The following is a 22023-nucleotide window of genomic DNA, read 5'->3' as shown; positions in this document are numbered from 1 at the left end:
ATTGATTAGTGAATTAAATACTTGTTCTATATTGAAATCATTATTCATAATTGAATAATTTGAAGGAGGATGAAGATAATTAATGGATGAAATAATAGAGAGAAGGTAGAGAGAATTAGGTTTGATGTTTTTTCGATAAGGGTAGAAAAATGGAAAACTTAGTGATAAAGTACTGAGATGAGTAAAATTTGTACGGCGAAAATAAATTATGTAAATTTATATCTCATGTATTTTTCCCGCTCACTTTACATGCTAAATGTAGATGAGTAAAACACAATTAAATGAGTCAACGATTTTATTAAATCAGTTACACATATCTTATACACAATCCATTTTTACGGTTTCACCGCCTCTTTCATCTAACCCTCTTCCTCTTTCTAACCATCACACAATAGTCAATTTTCCTGCTTGATCTCAGCCTCCGCAGCGAAGAAAGACAATCAAATCTTATCTTTGATCCTCTCAAATTCCATAGTGAATCATTTTGTGTGTGGAATGAAGTCATTATATTAGGTGATGTGCTTAAACTCCTAAATTTTTTTCGTACTTCAATTTTACTTTGATTGATTTATATTTTTCATAGGTTTTTTTAACTATTTTGACATATCCTTTGATCTTTCATATATTTCTGGACTTAATTTCGTTTGATTTGCTTCCTATTTTTACCCGGAACAAATGAATTTGTTCACAATTTTCATCTGTATAGAGAAAGAATTCGAAGATAAGAAAGATTCTACCATGAATTTATTATGTTATTATTTCAAACAAGTTGTCTTCGAATATCTTATCTATGGTGTTGTGTCTCAATTGAAGTAAGAGATACTGTAGATTTGTACTATCTCAATTCTATTGATTTTTGGTTGGTGAAATTGCAACAGAATACTCATTTCTTCTGAATCTTATGTATATATATTTCTTCCTCTTAAATACATCATGATATCAGGATCATTATAATATCTTTAATTCGTTGAATACGACTTTTCTATTTCCTTATCAATGTCACCTTTGTACTGTGTAATTATCATTGTTATGAAGTTGATTTCAATGTGTCTTTTGGCATTTATTTACTAGATTATTAGAGAGCAGAATTGACAGAGATTAAGCTTTTGTATGGGAGTTTTTGACACTAGATAGGGGTAAGCTACATATAATTTTTCTTATACTTTATCTCTTCGAAAAATGCACGCGGTGCCCTTGAACTTTGATGTTTTGCCCGAAATATCCAATTTTTTTATCCGGAAAACTTTGAGAAGCTATAACCCGTGTCTACGAGTTCAGAAAGTGATGCTTTTTTTTTTTCAAATCGATTATCTTTTCGAGAACTACGATTTGAAAAAAAAAAATTGTCGCGTTTGGAATTCGTGACAAAGAGATATGGTCACTCAAAGTTTGTTCGGTAAATAAAACTTTAACGTACAAAAACTCCTAGCTACGCGATCCAAATACGACAATTTTTTTTTTCAAATCGTAGTTCTCGAAAAGATAATCGATTTGAAAAAAAAAATTATCACTTTCTGAACTCGTAGACACGGGTTATAGCCTCTTTAAGTTTTCCGGAACAAAAAATTGGGTATTTCGGGCAAAAATCGAAAGTTCAAGGGCACCGCATGCATTTTCCCTTATCTCTTTTTACCTTTTCATCTAAACGTATCCCCTAAATCATTTTTTTTTACTTTGTATATTTTTAAGTTTCATGATATCAAGGTAGTTGAATCTATCTATCTATATTAATAAAGGAAGCTTTTTTCGAGTGACTATAAAGAGTCCAACTTTTACAAATGACTAATATTATTATTAATAAATATTATTATGTGAATTTGATATGAGATATACAAATTGGTAAATACTAGAATTGGATAGACAATAAACCTCTAATAGATTAACACTAGAAGTTGAGAGTGACTTAAATACATCACCTATGCTTTATATATGCCTCCCTAAATTCATATTGCCTCTCACCATCCTCAAGTTTTACATAAATCATACATTCTAAAACATTAATATATTATCGTTACTTTGAGTTATGCCATTTGTTTTACCATGCTTTTTTTTGTAGTTTTTTCTTTATTATTTAACTTTCGAGTTATTTTAATTGTGTTGCACTCCGTATATAGATTCATTATATTTTATTAATTTCATATTAATTTGTTTGCAGGTTTGCTTTTTTTAGATTATTAGTTTTGTTGAAGTTGATCTATGTTTTCGTTTCATGTGCAGGTTATCAATAATTGACTGTAAGACAACAAAAGTATAATAAGATAATCATCGTGGCGGTTTTAATCGTCCTTTTACTCCTGAGCGGCGAGCGCAATCGCTAGCACCGTACAAAAAAGATTTTGTGTTTATAGTCGTACACATGTAAGTATTAACCATAAGACAACAAAAGTATAATAAGATGATCGCTGTGGCGGCTTTAATGGTCCTTTTCCTCCTAAATGCAATCGGTATCGCTGTTACTGTCTTATAAGGTATCAAGCAGCACCCTTTGTGAGATACTTGATACAAATAACTCAATTATTAGATGTTATTGTATTAATTCATATTTAATAAAAAAACAAAGATTAAATTCATGAGCACCTTTCCTATGGCTCACGAATTTGACGGACTCGGAGTAAGTGCACTAGGGAAGGTCTCCTATGGCTTACCGGAGTAAAGGGACTTAGGAAGGTCTACTATGGCTCATAAATTCGATGGACCAATTGAAGTTGACTCGGCAAGACAACGGAAAAAGGCATGGAGATGGCGGCGTTGGTCGATCCTATCGTGGTTAGCTAACTCGATGCCTTGATCGAACAGCGGAACGGACATGAACGTTAAGTTAGTTGTAATAGTGGTGACGGGTGTGTTACTATGGCGGGCAGAAGATGATGGTGATTTAGTTGGAGGCTTCAGACTTGGAGCTTTATCTTTTATGGATGGTGTGGAGTTAACGTAATATTTAAGTAGAAGGCAAAAGGCATTGATTTAACGGCAGTCAAGATAGATTGCCTTAACTGTAAAATTATATAGTTCAAGTTATTAACTGGAAAAAATACGAAAGTTCGGGTAATACGAAAGTTCGGGTCCTTGTCATCGTGTTAACTCGATTGGAGGCCGAGGGAGTATATTATCGATATCAGTTAGATTTGTTTCATGTAAGTATTGCCTGAATTTATCATATGATTGTAGAGAAGATATATATTTTAAACTTTTTACAACTTTTTCTCTTATAAATAGGGGCCTCTTAAAGTAAATGAAGGTTGGTGTACCAAAAAAAAAAGTGAGGCCCCGAATATGAATGTATAAGTGTAATACACATTGAGGTTTGTATTGAATTATATTAGTAAAGCTTATAAATTCGGAGGCCAAAACCGAAGGCCCGTTTCTGCCGCCCGTGGTCGCCCGGGGTATTAGACCCCCCTCATAATTTAAGCATAGATGAAGATGTTGTCACATTTAGATCGTTGTTTCTTAATTGAGCATTGGAATTAAATTCTCTTTTATAATTTTCTTTTTACAACTCTTTCTTTTATAATTTATGCATATATGGTGATTATTTAAAAGATGAATGTACGGGATTTCTTAAGATGTATCATAACAATCAATGTGCTAACCAGTAGCCACCCTTAGCCTCGCTAGTACAATCTATGTAACATGGTTTATAATTTGTATTAACTCTTGGCAACGTACTTAAAATATTTTTGTGGTTAATTTAAGAGGACTTTCAAAGTGTGGCTAAGGCTAACTTTAGTTATAAGGAAATTTTTGAAAGTAGCTTAACAAAGCAAATATACAAATTATTGTATTATATTTCCTATTTAAAATTTGTTTAATATATGCTCTCTGCAGAGAAGTAAATTCTGTAAACTTTTTATTTATATGTACTTATTTATATATGATTATATTTTAATCAAACGTATAAAATTTATTTAAGAAGAGGGAGTAATTTAAAGAGAAATATATGCGAACTCAAAACACATAATCAACTTAAAATGATAAGAGCCTCATATGTGGAAACTTCAGAGAGACGGTCTTTTAATAGCGTTATTGATAAACCTTTCACATGATGAGGGGGAGGGGTTATTAATTTCCAGTAAGTGGATTATACATCTGATATACTACCACCAGTTTATACTTTCTGAGCATTATAATAAAGTTTTTGAGCTTTGTTTTAAAAATTATGAGTCTTACCATAAAATTTCTGAATCCATTTACTAAAACATTAAACTCAAAAAAATTACAATAAAACTAAAAAACATTACATATAAAAGTTACTTAAATTTGAGTTTTGACGGAAAAAAAATTAAAATCTAAATTATAAACTTTATTAAGCTCAAAAAATATACACATATGCTCAAAAACAAATAGAGTTTGAGGTAATAAGCTCAGAAAAAAATAAAAAAATGCTCAAAAACAAGTAAAATCTGAGGTAATACATCCGATGTATGTTCCTTTTTCTCTTTAATTTCTATATTCCATGTTATGTCTCCCGCTAATTTAGTAGTCGACGAGGAGACCTATTGATGTTTTCCTTCTTAAAGAAATTATGGCACGAGTTCGATTTGCTAAGTCATGGTCAACGGCCTAACTAACTACGAGTACTTTTTAAAAATTGCTATTTACTCTATCCTGGTCAATTGTTATCTAATTTTCTTTTTTGGGGTGGATTATTCAATTGTAATCAATTTTTATTTTTGGTAAGTTTACACAAGTGAGCAAGTGGGTCTTAGAAATGGACATGTGAGAGAAGTCTTTAGTTATCAGTATTCTTCTCTCCTTTTGTTTATTTCTTTGATCTGTGTGCCAAAATGAATAGATTGTAAGTTGATTAAATCCCTGAGTAGGGTTTCATATTATTAGCCAATATATAGATACAAAAGATTAACCGTATCCTAATTACAAGGAGAGTATCTCATTAAATATAGAAACATGCTATATCAAAGATATACAAGATCATAAAAGGATATATACAGACTAACTAATAATATTTACTAATACACCCCCGCAGTCTAAGCGGCAGGAGAACGGACACTTAGACTGGAACGGAAGCGTGTAAAGAGGTGCCTTGGAAGTCCCTTTGTGAAAATATCGGCATATTGGTATTCGGCCGGAACATGAATAACTTTGATTTTCCCAAGGCGAACCTGATCGCGGACGAAATGAATATCTATCTCAATGTGTTTGGTCCGCTGATGTTGTACCGGGTTTCCAGATAAATATACCGCAGAGACATTATAACAATAAACTATGCTAGCTCTAGAAATAGGAACGTGTAGTTCGGAAAGTAGGCTACGAAGCCAGCTAGTTTCGGCAACCGCGTTTGCAACACCCCTGTATTCTGCTTCCGCGCTGGATTTGGACACAGTAGCTTGACGCTTTGACGACCAAGATACCAGGTTATTGCCAAGAAAGACACAGTAGCCGGAAGTAGAACGTCGTGAATCGGGACATCCACCCCAATCAGCGTCGGAGTAGGCCGTTAAAGAATTCGTGGCTGATTTGGCGATGGTGATGCCATACTGAATGGTCCCTTTAATATAACGTAAAATACGCTTTAAGAATTGAAAGTGAGGTTCACGAGGGGAGTGCATGAAAAGACAAACCTGTTGGACCGCATAAGTGATGTCGGGTCTTGTAATGGTCAGGTATTGTAAGGCTCCAGCAAGACTTCTATACAATGTCGAATCAGCCATTAAAGGGCCGGCTGTGGAGCTAAGCTTAGACCCGGCTTCAACAGGTGTTGAGACGGGATTACACGAAGCCATGGACGCACGTTCAAGGAGTTCACGAGAGTACTGATGTTGAGATAAAAACAGTCCATTAGAAGAACGTGTTACCTGTATCCCGAGAAAATGATGGAGCTTTCCTAAATCGCTCATAGCAAATTCCTGTGACAAATTGTTAATAATGCGACGAAGAAAGGAGGTGCTAGAGGCTGTTAATACAATGTCATCAACATATAGTAGCATGTAGGCCATATCAGACCCGTGAGAATAGATAAATAAAGATGGATCGCATATGCTACTACGGAACCCTTTGGAGATTATAAAATTCGCAAACCGCTGATACCAAGCTCTAGGAGCTTGCTTAAGACCGTATAGTGACTTGCGGAGGCGACAAACATGATGCGGCGCATTAGGGTCCACAAAACCGGGGGGTTGATGCATATAAACTGTTTCGGCCAAGTCCCCATGAAGGAAAGCATTTTTCACATCCAATTGGTGGATGGGCCAAGCCCTTGAGACAGCAAGACTAAGCACGGTTCGTATTGTTGTCGGTTTTACGACGGGGCTAAATGTTTCATTGCAATCGATGCCCACTTGTTGACATTTACCATTTACCACAAGACGTGCTTTGTATCGTTGAAGGGTGCCATCGGATTTAAATTTGTGACGGTATAGCCACATACAACGGATCACATGTGCACTTGTCGGACGAGGTACGAGTTCCCATGTATTGTTGTTAATTAGAGCACGAAACTCGTCGTTCATGGCGTTATTCCAGTTAGGGTCCTGTAGGGCAGCCCGAGGGGATTTGGGAATGGGTGAAAGGGTGGTTTGGTTTGTGACGGCAAGAGCGCGGGGTTTGAAAATCCCGTTCATTGCACGTGTGGTCATTTGGTGTCCACGATATGAGACAGGGGGTGGGTCTGGGGAGGCATTGTAGTAGCTGGGTGTGTGGGATCGTGGTTGGGTGGGGGGAGAATGCTGAGGTGTCGTGGTGGCAGGGGAAGTAAGGGGAGTGGCTGGTTGTGTTTGCGGGGTTGATGGGGACAGTAACGGTGGCAGGGGATGGGGTAGGGGAGGGAGGAGGTGGTGTTGTCGGGGTAGGAGTAGGCTGCTGCGGGGTTGAGGACTGAGCAGAGGGTAGGGACCCTGGTGCCTCGGGTTGGTCAGGGGGGTTCGGGTTGGTAGGGGGATAGCAGGTTGAAGGAAGGCGTCAATGAGGGCTGGGGTTAGATGTCCAGTGAGGTGGTCAGGGGTCGTGGTTGGGTTCGGGTTTGTAGCGAATGGAAAAACCGACTCGTCGAAAGTGACATGGCGGGAAATAATGAGTTTACCACTAGCTATATCTAGACATTTGTAACCACGGAATTCTTGAGGATATCCGAGGAAGACGCATTTTGTGGAACGGGTAGCGAGCTTGTGTGGAGACTTCGCTGTCAAGTTTGGGTAACATACACAACCAAAGACACGGAGATGAGTGTAGGAGGGATTTTTGTGAAAAAGTGCGGAAGTTGGTGAGCTGAATTTTAGTAGTTTGGTTGGTAAAATATTGTGAAGATGGACAGCGGTGTGAAGGGCATCGACCCAGTGAATTAAGGGAACGGATGCGTGAAGAAGAAGAGCTAGAACAATTTCATTTATTCTTCGAATCATACGTTCAGCTTTACCGTTTTGTGACGAGGTTTGAGGGCAAGAAAAGCGGAAGACTAGGCCGTGTTGGTCACCAAATGTTTTAAATTCATTATTGTCAAATTCTCGACCTAAATCGCATTGGAAAGTCTTAATGGGACGATTGAATTGGGTTTGTACATAGTTCCGAAATTTAATAAACTTGGAAAACGTTTCGGATTTGAATTTCAAAGGATAAACCCAAACAAATTGTGTGAAATTGTCAATCAAAATTAGATAATATTTATAACCTGCTTTACTTTTGATTGGCGAGGTCCACAAATCACTATGAATAATGTCAAACGGGGCAAGAGTATTTGATAAAGACTCGGAAAAAGGCAATCTCTGATGTTTGCTTATTTGGCATGAATGACATAAATGAGAATGTTGTGTGCGATTACAATCAATATGACTATTAGATTTAAGCAATTGTAAAATAGACGAACCCGGGTGGCCTAAGCGAGAATGCCAAACATCGGGTGAAAAAGCAATCAAAGAGTGGCTGGACGCGGGAGGTGGGGATGCGGCTGACACAGCTGACACAGGGTAAAGATCGCCGTCACTATTGCTCCTCAGAATCAGATTCCCATTCGCTAAATCCTTCACAGAAAAACCACGGGGATCAAATTCAACGGACACGTTATTGTCTTTGGTAAATTGTCGGACGGAAATAAGATTTTTAATAATTTGAGGTGTGTATAGGACGTTGTTAAGTCGAAGGGGTCGGTGTGGTGTGTCAATTTTGGTCTGTCCTGAACCGTGTACCGGAATACTGGCACCATTTCCGACGTAAATAGAACGAATCGTGCTATAATTAAGAGGGGAATTGAGCATACCTGCGTCCGCGCTAAGATGAGAAGATGCTCCCGTGTCCATGTAGAACGGACTATATGGCTGCATAGTTAAAGCATTGAATGCGTGTCCCATGTCCGTCATTTGTGCACTGTCATTAGTGGCTGCGACATAGGCCTGAGCAGAACCAGGAGAAGGTGTATTCCTGCTTTGATTGTTGCGATTTGAGGGACGAAAAACAGGGGCCTGTTGCATAGGCCACGGAGGCGACCATCCTGGGTATGTGGGATACGGGCAAGGCGGAGGGACTCACTGGTAGGACGGCCACCCCGGCATAGGGCCCCACGACTGAGCAGGGGCAGGAGACGGCTGCTGGTGTTGTTTGGAATTGCGATGTCCACCCTTCTGATGACCGGAATTGTTGCCTCGTTTACCGCCATGGCCACGGTTATTTCGAGGCTGGCCGGACTTGGGTGCATCATCCCAAGTGCGAGAATCAGGAGGGGGAGAGTTAGGAACTACTAGAGCCGTAGGTTCTTCACGGCTCTCTTGTCGATGATTCTCAAGCTCGATCATGCTCCTTGCATTTTCGAAATTCGGTAGCGTTTGGTTTATGTAAGCCGCGACCGTATCGTAGTCCTTAGGGAGGCCGCGAACTAATTGTAACACCAATCGCTGATCGGTGACGGTCGAGCCGACATCCGACAAAGCAACTGACAAATCCTTAAGTTTTTGACAATAGGAATCGAAATTAGGAAATTTACCGAGTTTGAGATTAATAAATTCATGCTCGAGACTTGCGGCACGGGCACCTTTGTTGTTGAGAAAAATGTTCTCCACACGAGTCCAGGCTTCGCGAGCAGTGGAGTCACGTTTGAGAACACGGGGAAGGAGATCGTCTGACATTGTGCCATAAATCCATTGCAAAACAATGGCATCTACTTCCGTCCAAGAATCATACAACGAATCCGACTTTGCCGGAGGAGCGGTACCGTCAATATGATGCAGAACCTTGTAACCACGAGCATGAAGCTTAAATAGGTCGACCCAGAGCGAGTACGAGACCTTAACGCCGTCTAAGACACGGACCTTGTTTTGAATGTTAGTGACCGTGTATACGGGATGGAGGGCGGGTTTCTGGTGGTCAGATTTCTCTTCACCGGGCATCTTGGCGTGAGGCTAGACCGGTGATGGGGAACGATTCTTTGTGATGCTGTGAGCAAAGGGAACGCACAAAGAAAAGACCTAGACACTGATACCATGTAAGTTGATTAAATCCCTGAGTAGGGTTTCATATTATTAGCCAATATATAGATACAAAAGATTAACCGTATCCTAATTACAAGGAGAGTATCTCTCTAACTATAGAAACATGCTATATCAAAGATATACAAGATCATAAAAGGATATATACAGACTAACTAATAATATTTACTAATATAGATAACAATTATTGGGACATATTGAGCATTAAATTAAGACCAAACTAAAACACATAGGACAACTTTAAATTATACACGACAGAACGTTCCAACTAGGCCCGTGCATCGCACGAGCATTAAATCTAGTTTATATTATTAAAGTAAGCTTTTTTCGAGCGTTTATAGAATCTCCAACATCGCCAAAACACCTCAGCTTAATAAATAATGCTAAATAAATCTATAAGAAAATTATATCCCAACCAAACAACTTTTTTGCAATTCATATGAATTGCAAAATCATATGAATTTTATTTCATGGTAACTCCATCTTCCCATTGTCAACCAAACAACCCCTTACTAACACAAGTTTTACTACGTGAAATTGGCATCAGAGGAGCTAGACGTTGTTAGCAAATTATAATACAACTGGATTTTGTCTTGTGATAAGTGCAATACAAAGTATACACACTACAACCTTGCGATTGTGTCTTGTGTCTTGTGTCTTGTGTCATACGTCTTGCTGCCAAAAAAAAAAGTACAATAGATGATTTTGTAAAGTTAGGCTGCGGATTCAGTGACGTTTAACAAATAAGGGCCATGTCTGCCCAATAGTCCTAACTTTTCACATACTTTCCGTCTTTTAACCAAGCTGACTGAGTAAGAAAATATATTTTTGATGGTGTGGGAGAAAACTATACAAAGCGAGTGTACTACATATATGTAATACATCACAAATTATCATATAGCACAATGTTTCCCTATGATTTATATATAGGCAAAGAGCCAAAGAGTATGACACAGCGCAAAGATAGAACGAGTAATACAATGCAACTGTGAGTTTATGATAAGACTCTACTAATTATACGATTATAATAATATCTTTATGAATTAAAGTATAACTCAATTAATTAGTACAATATGAACCCCTTAGAACTCTTATACTCCCTCTTCGACCTTCCTAATAATAAGTTAAACAAATGAATAAGATATTCTAAAATAGAATAGATAAATAAATGACCGAGACAAAGGATGAAATAGATAAATAAATAACCGAGACAAAGGTAGTTATTGTTATCTTATTTTGCCTATTATGTATGATCTTTTATCCATACGTCGCTCCGCCACATACAGCTCAACGTCCTTAATTTTCACGTTTCAAAGAATCATACTCTAGACACAAGTCAAAAATTTTATACGAGTTTGTTTTTCGTAAGAACTATTCGACTTGCTTGGGTGTTTATGTATGTTAGACTATGGACTACATGCAATGTTTAAGGGACACATACTCCTTACGACGCTAAACAATATATACTTCACAGAATTAGAAAGTCCGACTTTTAATAATTGTCCAGTGCCCCAGTCGTAAATAAAGAGTCTAACTTTAATATAGTTTAAATGTTGTGGAAGGTTTCAAACTCTTTGAAATTTGACTAATTTGTACGGAGTCTAATTATAGAAAGATCTAGGATTTTTTGTCAGAAACTACCTTTTATTTAGGGTCAATTGTGAACAACTACCTTTCATTTTATTTTTGGCTTTCAACTACCTTTCATTTGTTCATTTTGCGAGAGACTACCAAAAATCCACTTCCGGCGAAAAAAAGTCAACTTTCCGGCATTGACTTACCATTTCATGTTGAATCTAACTCTTTACTTCATAACCCTAATAATCGATGATAAAGATTGATTAAACCCGATATTAATCACCTCAATTTGTCTATCTCTTACCCGAATCAAAGTCCTAATCACCGAAACAAAATCATCATTGATATTAATCTTAACATGCTAAATAATTCTTCAACAATAATGATCTTTTATGGCCTTGTTGGCAAAATTAACTCCTAGTGTTAATTATTCGAAAATAATCATGGATTCACTCGTAGGATCACTTGTGTGCGAGTATCTCATTAGTTTTCGTATACCTACCATCTTACCATGAAGAGAGAAAGAAGGTACTTTAATATGACTTGGATGGACAGTAGGTTGATGAATCATGAGTAGTCTATAAGGTTGTTGAAATGTAAGGGTGAAGGTGAAAGTGGTGGTAAAGGTGATTACGGAGACGGAGATGGAGAGATGGTTGATGCATTGATATTGCTTTGAACAAACTTTTGATAAGGTGTTGGGCATGGAGAGGAGCTTTTTCGAATTTTGTTGGGTGAACAAAGGGAGAAATATGCGTTATATGTGTGAAAAAGGGAGAAAAAGAGTAAATCAACACCGGAAAGTTGACTTTTGTTCGCCGGAAGTGGATTTTTGGTAGTCTTTCGCAAAATGAAGAAATAAAAGGTAGTTGAAAGCCAAAAATAAAATGAAAGGTAGTTGTTCACAAATGGTCCTAAATAAAAGGTAGTTTCTGACAAAAAACCCAAAGATCTATAATATAAATTATAAGTTTGCGATCTCTCACAAGTTAGAAATGAAAGAGTAAGTGAAGAGCAAGTAGGAAATGGCGTGTGAGAGGTTACAAGCTTGTGAGTCGTGTACGGTCGGTCAGTAAGACTTATTGTTTATGTAGTTAAATAGGTTAGGGTTATGCGGAATTAGTTTACAGAGGATAATTGCATATGATTGGATGCAGTACTTTAACAATATGATATCGGAGTAGTAAGATTACATGTATCAAATCGGCTATAGTCAAAGTTGTATCTCGAAGTTCAGTATACATGCTTAACAACTTATAATGATTTTGCTTTTTTTTTGTAAAAGTATTATGCATATACATGATACACGCTAACTATATCATGATTCGTGATGCTTATGGAAAATTGGATGAGAGACATTATCAGATTGTTATACAAATTTACACAATACGAAAGACTCTGCTAAATGGCTTGTGCATCACACGGGCATTAAATCTAGTTTTGATATAAAAAATGACCTTAAAAAACTAAAGTTACATTCGTAAAGAGGTAAAGTTGCATTCATGGACTAAAGTTACACTTATAAAACATTAAAGTTACACTTAAAAAATGATTGGCTGAGAATATAGGACTTAGCGACTCGACCTAAATTGTGGAGTCTCCCTCTCTCTCTTTCTCTCTCTCTCTCTCTCTCTCTCTCTCTCTCTCTCTCTATATATATATATATATATATATATATACATATGGGATCTAGTGAGAGCCACCAACCTAATGAGAACCTTGAGAACTCCACCTTACATATTTTGTTTTATGAAAAATAACGACATATTTGGATTCGGCATAGAATTTTATGGCTAAATAACATATTTCTTGGTCCAAAAAGTATAAATTATTGACGGAAATCGAGACGAGAAATATTTTAATCAGGTGAGTCTAGGTATCTTAGGTGAGTCTAGCATTTTAATCTCATCTATTAGATCTACTCCTAATCAACGGCTGAGATTAAATCTCAGAAATTATAACAAACCTATAAAAGCTAAGAATTCAAACCTCCCCCTCATAATTCAGTTTCACTTTCTCTCTCCTCCGTCTCTTTCCCTCGCTTTCTCTATCTCTCTCTCTCTCTAAGTCAAAATAAGCCTCTTAATCAAGCAAACAAACCCTAGGTTCCTGTTTTTTACTCGCTTTTATCAATTCATTCACAAATCAATCAAATTCGTCTGTTTTCCAGGTTTTCGTTGCTACAATGGATGCAGATTCTACCGACATTAACATGCAAACAGGTAATTTCCGTAATCATTTCGTTTTCAGTTTTCCTTTTCGCGATTTCATCTGGATTCTATGTCGCTGATCATTCGCTATTGTAATTTCATTATTCCGTTGCTTTTCAGTTTTTTAGGTTAATCGATTTTATGTTTGATTGAATTTTAATGACATCCGTTCACTTCTACTTCAATTTTACGGTGTCCTTTCCTTTGATTATTCTCGTATTTGCTTTTCTCTTAAATATTAGGTGAAATATCCTTGTATTTGTTGTTTTTCCTATCGAATTTTCATATTTGCGTTCTCCTCTGCTTCTGCTTACAATCGCAGTTGCTTTATCGTCACATTCCGTCAATTTTGATTATATTTGTCTTTATTTTGTTGCTTTTCAGTTTTTTAGGTTAATCGATTTTATGTTTGCTTCAATTTTAATGAAATCCGTTCACTTCTACTTCAATTTACGGTCTCTTTTCCTTTGATTATACTCGTAGTTGCTTTTGTCTTAAATATTAGGTCAAATTTCCTTGTATTTGTTGATTTTCTCGTTCAAATTCGGTCAAATTTCATTATATTTGTGGACAAGGCACTCGGGAACTGCGTCCGCGGGATCCACACTAGGCATAATCGACTCGAGGTTCTTTTGAATCGAATTAAGACCAATTAGAGTCGCCACCAAGTTTTTTGGGAACTTGGAACCGTTCAAGTCAACTTTACACCTTTCATCGAAAAGCATAAAGCCAATCGACTACGAGTGATTAAAGATAAAGACTTGTACCCTATATCACTCGATTTGAATGACTCTCGTAATCCAATGGTATTTAGACGGATCCAGAAACCATAGATCTTGAGTAAGGGGTGAGGGTACGTGTTAGGAAGCCCATAAGGACACCTAACCCCGCCCGTCAATAACGACCTCTACTAAGTCAAGTGTCGGATTTCAAACAAGGTCATAGCTACTACGATATATGATATGCAAACATCGTTTTAAAACCCTAACATGTGACAACAATTTCTATGTTGTTTTAGATGCAACTAAACTAACTTTGTCAAAGTTGTAATTTAGCATGTGGGTTGATTGATCTAACAACATACAAAACAAAGCAAACAAGGCTTAAGGGGGAATGGGGGAGCCGTGGGATCTACCTATTACAAACCAGGCATTTCATGCCGACACAACGATAAATTAAAGATACAACTCGATCTAAATACAATGTGCTACATACAAAACCGTACACGGTACATTACACGGCCATTCGGCCTAGGAAACCGCGCACAAGAGGGGTGGCCCACGGCTTACATGACTCACGGCCTTGGGTCACTCCTCGTGATGTGTGCTTTCACTTAATCTCATCGAATTAGACATAGGGCTACGCACCAAAGCATGCATTAGCATAAACCGGGCCATGTTGCTTTAAACAACATGCGATTTACTACGCTCTTACATGCATTGGGACACAACCATCTAACCAAACAAAACTAAGGTTTTTGAAAGAGGTTTTGACTCGATAAAGGGAAACTAACTTGAAAATTACAACTCGATGACCAAACGATAAATTACAAGTTATAAAGCGATAAAGAACAAGCGATTCATAAAACGGACGAAACCAAAAGGACCAAAAGACACGGCCAAATCACGGCCAAACCAAACACGGCTACCCTAGGTCCTAGGTCAGGTTCATTAGTTAGATCAAATGATTGCGAAAAGAACTCGAAACAAATTAGAAAACAAGTTGAAAACGACGTTGATCTGTTGAGATGATGTCGCGCAAAGGGGCATTCTACACGGCCTAAAAGGGGTCAAGTTAGGTCAAATTCGCTAATTAATTTAACTCATCGAGTGTCAATAAGAAGGTGCTAATCACGCACTCTCATACTAGCGAGAAATTATGTGAAAGAGAGATGCATTCGATTGAATTACAGAATTGTTAGTTGATTTTAAAGCTTATGTCGAAGCCACCTATCGTGTCTAATTAGGTTATTAAATTGATCTAATGTCATCTAAATAAGTTATATGTTAACAATCAGAAGTCATACTAACATGCAACGGGTCCTAAGGTGGGTCGAATTGGCCGAGACAAACAAAGGGTCAAAAACGAGGAGCGAAGTTAGAAATTCGTTTTATTTATGCCCTACCTTGAACACGAGGATATGTAAATGAGACGGGGTGTACGACCGACTGATGTAGCGGTTTCTTTCCCATCTCAAGTCAACGCGGTGTTCATGGTGGTACTTTAACTCATACTCGGACTAAACTAGTTTCATAGTTAATTTAAACGATAGATAAAAAGCGATAAACAAACAAAACAAACTATAAGAAAAACAAACATAAAAACGAAATAAAAAAGGAGAAAGAGGAGGATTTGATGCACCCTCAACCTACATGTATCGTTGACACCGTCTTGGGTCGTAATCGATGGTAGATTTTATCTCGAGAGGCCGTCGTCGACGAAGAAACAAAGCAAACACGCGTTTTTATCGAATCTGGACAGCAACTTTCAAACAGCGATTTCTCCCTCGTTTCACGATGAAAATTCGATTTAAAAGATGTTTTGAAAACTAGAAAGAGAGGAGAACAGAGATCTTAAAGCAACCCCTGCTCGTTTTGAGTTATTGGGCACGAAAAACGAGCAGAAACAGAACTGGACAGACAGGAAAAGCCGCGAAAACAGAGTGTATAACACTCTGTTTTACGAGGGAATTCGTGTACTCTCAAGGGCAATTTGGCTCGTAAATCTTTGTCTAATGTGTAGATGAATGTTGTATGGTTAATTTGGAACAATAAACTCGAATTTTAATGGATGTTTGAAGGAGGAACGAATTGTATTTCGAAGAGGACACACAAACTGTTCCAGTTTGCAAGTCAGTTTTGTGGAGGGTTTTTGAGAGGCAATTAGGGTTTGTTTCTGAGGTTTAAAGCTTGTGAGTGACGGTAGGATGTAAGTAGAACTTAGAGGAATGAATGTATGGTGAAGGGTGGGTATTTATAAGGAGTTAAAGTAGGGTAAAAGGGAGGAGAGGCAGACGGGCTCGGCTGAACATAGCTGCTGTCCAGCAGCTTTTGGGGGGTTTTCTAGGGTTCGTTTGGGGGTTTTTCTTGGTGATTAAGGTAAGGTAATATGGGTAGGATATTAGGGTATGGGTTAGGGTTAATGGGCACGGGTTTTGGTGGTGTTTGGAGCGGGTTTTGGGCTCGGGATTTAGCACGCAAAACAGGGGGTAGGCTGTTTGTATGCGGGCTGTTGGGGGTGATTTGGGATGGGATTTGGGCCGTGGTTAAGGGGGTTCGAACTGGGTTGGATGGGTAGAGGCTTAGGTTGGTTAGTGTACTCGAGATTCGTGCCAACTCGTAAAGGAAACGGGCTTAAAAATCGAGCTAAAATCGAGCTCAAAAACGCATGTTCAAAACGAGTTCTTTTCGATTTTCAAATCGATTTTTCAAATCAATTAACACATTAAAATAAATGATTTTTCAAACCAAATATACTCATAAAATGATTTTTCAAATCAATTATTTATTTTATTTTCAATAAAATAAACTTGGGAAAATAAATTCAAAATAAAATAAAATAAATTGAAATCACCTTAAAAAAGACTTTAATTTAAATATCATTTAAATTAATAAAATGAACTCACTTAAAAAACATTAATTTAAATTAATAAAATACTTCATCGACGACGCCCATTCTACATCGTAAAACGAGCTCCAAATAATGACAATGACAACTAAAGAATACATGTGTCCTATCATCATCGGGTGTTTGTCGGGTTCTCTATAAATTCCGGATCGACGGATACGGGTATCTACAGAGCCCCCACTTTGACCGAGGCTTGGACAAGGCGAAAGTCAAAGTATACCCCAGTCCCTCTCGACCCGAGGATTCTTCGGTCGTTTATAGTCCATTAGACTTGCGTATATAAGCTACTTGACCATAAGAAGAGACCATACCTGAAACTTCGTTGGGGATTGACTCTTGCTTCTGTTGTTTCAAATTATCGTCGTTGGTCGTCGACCCATAAAATTGCATATATGGTGAGTTGAGCCTTATCCTTAGGCGCCTACGTATCCGTTTCTCGACGAATCAAACCAGCGTCGTAGTTCGGCCATTTCTTTGACACATGCCCAAAGTTTATCATCTGCTGGCATTTGTCCAAAATTCATCATCTGTTGACATTTGCCCAAAATTTATCATCTGCTGGCGCTTGTCCGAATGGGACGGGACATTTCGAGGAGGTTGCCGCCGCTTTCATCATTTGCTTTCAGCTACGGAATTCTTCCATTTCATACTCTTGTATTGAATTGAATTCTGAGTGGATGTCATCCTTTTCTTCTTGATAATGGTCTCTGAAGCCAACGGCTTCAGAGCCCCCAGTTTGCAATGGCTCTAAAGTCGAAGACTTTAGAGCCCCCAGTTGAAGCATATCCTGCTATATTTGAAATTCAAGAAACGTACTAGCAATAATCATCACATAAGCACATTTGGATCATCGATCTTGAAATTGGATCATTTGAAATACTGGGTCATCGACCCGAAAGTTGAATTTGAAAATTTTGAATAATTGGGTCATCGACCAGAATTTTGAATTTGACATCCGAAATTTGAATTTGAAACGAATCATTTGGGTGTTGGGTCGTCGACCCAAAATTTGATTTTGAACTCTGAGGTTTGAACCTTGACTTGGATCATCTATCCATAATGCGCAAAAAGTTTTTGAAATTTTGAAATTTTGAAATATTTGGCATTTTGAAATCGAACCTTGATGGGTGAGCATGAAATACGACTCAGACACTCTGTATGACTCGTAAACCACGTGGGCGTAGCCCGCTACCGTAAAACAAAAAAGAAAAATAAAACCGTAAGTGTGCACGGGTTTTAATTCAAATATTGACTTGATGGGGATAGAAAAGTAAATTGGCCGTTCCGGCGCCCAAAAGATGGCAAATGGGAATCACAAGGTCGTCAAACTTGGGACGAAGATATCATATGGCATGGTCATGCTCCCGAGGGCACATGGGAATCAAGATCACTTGGCATTGACAGGGTGGATTAAACTCATGGAGCAACAACGTTGGCTTCGCCCAGACACTAAACACAGACTGATTTTATGAGAACAGTTGGACATCACACATCACTCTTGTTGGGAACATTCTGTAACTCTCCTCCTCGCCTCCTTTCTTTTCAGCGAGTTTCATCATTTCTTGCCACCGCCTTCTTTCTTTTCAGCGGGCTTTTACTATTTTTTCTTCCACGCCTTCTTTCTTTTCAGCGGGTTTTTCATCTTTTCTGTTCCCAACACAAACCCACATCTATGTGCCTCAGCATCTTTGCCTAAACCGTTAGATAAAGCTCATTCCGAGACTTGACACTACTCATCTGAACCTATATCCTTATCCTAGCCTACATCGAGTGCTAAGACCGACTCAAACAAAGGTGGCTTCATTTGGACTTGGTTAAGACCCGTAAGAGACCGACAAGATGATAACTTGGTTGATGAGTGGATTGAATCCCTTATTCTGAAGGACTGCCTACGTATTCGCGTGGAGCGAAATCAAATCCGACGTAGTTCGATCATGGTGCATAAACATGGCATTTTGATTGTGTGTACACACTCGAAGGTTTCACCTAAGGTATCATGTCGTATCCTATTCTAGCCTGTAAGGTACTGTTAAATCCCGTGTCTAGGGTTGGTACAAAAGGTTGTGGTTTTTTGAGATGTGGAGCTTGGTAACAAAAGGCTTGAATAGTGGACCGTCATTCTGAAGGTTCATTTTCTGGTGCTAAGGGCAAGGGCTATGGCTTATAACGTGGTTGGAAATGGTGTCTCAGGTTTGATGAAACCCGAGTACAAATGGGTTGGGAATCGATGTGGGTTCAAATTTCCATATCTGGACCCTAAAGGTTGGGTGTACTAACACAAACTGATTGATTCTCATAATCCCTAACTATTCCCTCGTAAATGCCTCGGGACGGACTTAGGAGTATGGATAACTGCTGATGGTACTACCTGACCATTTTGGCTTCGCCTTTGAACATCGATCAACATTTTGACATCTCTTTTTCTTTTTTTCTTTTCTTTTCTTCTTCTTTTGTTTTTTCTTTCCCTTTTTCTTTTTCATATCTTTTCTCTTTCATTTTTCATTTTTTTTCTTTTTTTCTTTTTTTTTTCATTTTTCCAATTTTTCTCTTTTTCTCATTTTTCATTCTTTTTCATCTTTTTTCTCTCTTTGAAAATGATCTTCTATTCATTTTCTTAGTCATAAATGGATACACCTTGAAAACTGGGCTTCGCCAACTAATTTGGGTAAGAACTAACAATTCCTTGTTAGAACGGGTTGATATCTTCTCTTTTCGAGATGGGATGATTTTGTTGGGGAAAAGGCTTGCCTTCCATCATCGATAGGGGAAACAAGGAGCTAGTCCGGGTTTTACCATAGAATCATCTAAAGGCTTGTGTTAAGCATTGGATTTGATGGAGGTTTTCTACCGCCAAACATGGAATAGGTAAAGGAATCAAACACGGGATCCTAGTGTACCTTACATTTTGAAACGGGACATATTTCCACCCCAGGGATGCCTTTGTGTGTGTTTTATCATACTTTCAGAATGATCGAGGATTGAAAACAAGACAAATTTGGAAACGAAACTGCAACTTTTTTTATTGGAAAGACAAATGCTTAACAGACTCGAAGGAACGATTCCTAGGACACACCCTAGGTCATCGCAGAACAAACGACTCAACTTCAAGAAAAGAAAGTCCTAGACTCGACTCTACTAAGATAAGAAAACAAATCCCGATTCATAATTTTCAAATTTGGTCTTGAGCTTTCCCTTGTTCAGCTGTCAGCTTAGATGCTCGGCTCTGGTCCTTGATCCCTTTGATGGTCTGCCTCCATCCCGAGGTAGTCCTCTGAGGATCTACGCCAGTGATGAAGGTTGGTGAACCGAATTGTCTTTTATTAACTTCGTTAACGAGAGGAGTACATTCTAGAGCAAGAATCCCGACTCGAATTTCATTCTTCGGGTTTGGCAAGAATTCAAAGCAATCCACAAATATTTTCCTGATAAACACCCCTTTCAAGTGACATGGGCGGATAAGATGGGAATAATCGACATTGTCTTCGACAGAAACAAAGTTGGCGTGATCGGCAAATGGATTGGTGATGTTATTGGGTTTAACAGTTGGGATCGGGAGTGTTCCATTCTCAATCATGTCTTGGATTTCGTGCTTCAGTCGATAGCACCTTTCAGTATCATGGCCTTTCCCTTGATGAAAGGCACAGTAGGCATTTGGTTTATACCATTTACCTTGTTGATCAGCTGGAGGGTCCGGAGTTGGACCAATAGGCTTCAGCTTTCCTTGGGCTATGAGCCTTTGGAGAGCGTATGTATAAGTGCATCCGATATCGGTGAATGCCCTTGGAGCTTGGCGCTGCGTTTTTTTCGATTGCCCTTCTAAGAGATTGATGGCTTCTTCAATATGGGCCGTTGCTGGGGCCTTGCCCTTAGACGATGAGGCCCCTTGGTACCCTTTCGGCTTTTCAGCCTCTGCCCTTATGACATCATCTTCTACCTTTATCCCGATTCTTATCAATTCTTTGAAAGAGCCAAAATTCTGGTATCTCAGAGCATTGCGGTAAATAGGTCGTAGATTCTTTACGAACTTATCTACCCTTTCAACTTCGTCAGGCTTCTTGGCTAATTTCACGCTTTCAGCGCGCCATCTTGCAAGGAATTCAGTAAAGCCTTCTTTGTCTTTCTGTGTCATCACCTCCAATGTTCTTATGTTGGTTTGAATCTCAACATTGTCAGCATAGTGCTTACAGAACTCCACCGTAATATCTTCGAAAGTGGGGAAGTTCTTAAGGTCAAGATTATAGAACCACGCCTTCGGGTGTTCATCCAGAGATTGGGCAAAAATTTCGAGAGAGCATGTCAAGTACTCCCTTCGATTGCTAAGTACCCTTTATAGGCCTTAACATGGTGGACTGGATCTTCTGTGCCCTTAAACTTTGGGATATCAGTGAGTACCATGTTCGTGGGCAACTTATCCTGAACCGGGGCATAGGCCCTAGCATTCTCATAGTGGATGTTTTTCCCCTGGGAGAGTTTCAAACGGTCCTCAATGAACTTGAACCATTTCTCCAGATCAGTCAGAGGTGGGGTAGATGAAGCGGAATCTTCACCCAGCTTAGATTCGATTGCATCCATTCGGGTCATCATGAGGTTCACGGCCTCAGTGAGCTTGTTAACACATCTTCCATTGCTTGACGTCGGGTTTACGCGGCCTTTCTACAAGAAAACCCCGTACTGAGTCAATATTTAAAGTAAGAGCCCCTGCACACTTAAGGACACGACCCCAACTTGACTCAAACAAAGACTCGACTTGAGATTGACTAAACAAGGGTTCGACTCACGGTTTGATTTAGACCTTGGTTCATTTTAGACTCGACAAAACGACATGACTCAAACTGTCATAAATCGGTTATAAACCGGACTCGGTGTGGCCAAACCCGTGATTGGACTAACATAGCCCATAGGTTCGGGTGAAACGCCCTAAATGGCCTAGCTTGGGCGTTTTTGTGGACTATCCTAGACCAAATGGTTGACCAACATGACTCAAGGCCCAAGAGGTGAGCTTGGGTGACCCAACAAGGTCGTGTTCTAGACTCTTAGAACGAAACACACCCGGCCTAACACGGCCATGACCTGGGCACGACTTGACGCATTTCATGCTTGGTTGAGGTTCGTGAGGCATTTTGGATTGGTTTTGAAAAAAACGAAAGATTGATTCGAAAATGAGATTTGAAATGGGC

General features: G+C 38.7%; 1 protein-coding gene and 1 long non-coding RNA gene across 2 annotated transcripts; one reads left to right on the top strand and one right to left on the bottom strand.

Annotated features, from left to right (window-relative positions):
• Positions 1-298: 298 nt before the first annotated feature.
• Positions 299-3297, top strand: LOC141626384 (uncharacterized). The gene is made up of 3 exons (XR_012535964.1): positions 299-513; positions 1072-1136; positions 2218-3297. It is a non-coding gene; the product is annotated as an uncharacterized LOC141626384 (long non-coding RNA).
• Positions 3298-8474: 5177 nt separating this feature from the next.
• On the bottom strand, positions 8475-9332 carry LOC141630472 (uncharacterized). The gene has a single exon (XM_074443287.1). It carries the CDS (start codon positions 9330-9332, stop codon positions 8475-8477), a length of 858 nt encoding a protein of 285 aa, XP_074299388.1.
• Positions 9333-22023: the final 12691 nt, after the last annotated feature.

The sequence above is a fragment of the Silene latifolia genome, chromosome Y (genome assembly GCF_048544455.1).
Source record: "Silene latifolia isolate original U9 population chromosome Y, ASM4854445v1, whole genome shotgun sequence".
In the NCBI taxonomy this organism is placed as follows: Eukaryota; Viridiplantae; Streptophyta; class Magnoliopsida; order Caryophyllales; family Caryophyllaceae; genus Silene; species Silene latifolia.
Note: the sequence above shows the minus strand (reverse complement) of the source record. Positions and strands in the feature narration are given on the sequence as shown.

Bases quoted from the DNA above. Each gene is read 5' to 3' on its own strand.
- LOC141630472 (XM_074443287.1), bottom strand. From the start codon at position 9,332: ATGCCCGGTGAAGAGAAATCTGACCACCAGAAACCCGCCCTCCATCCC.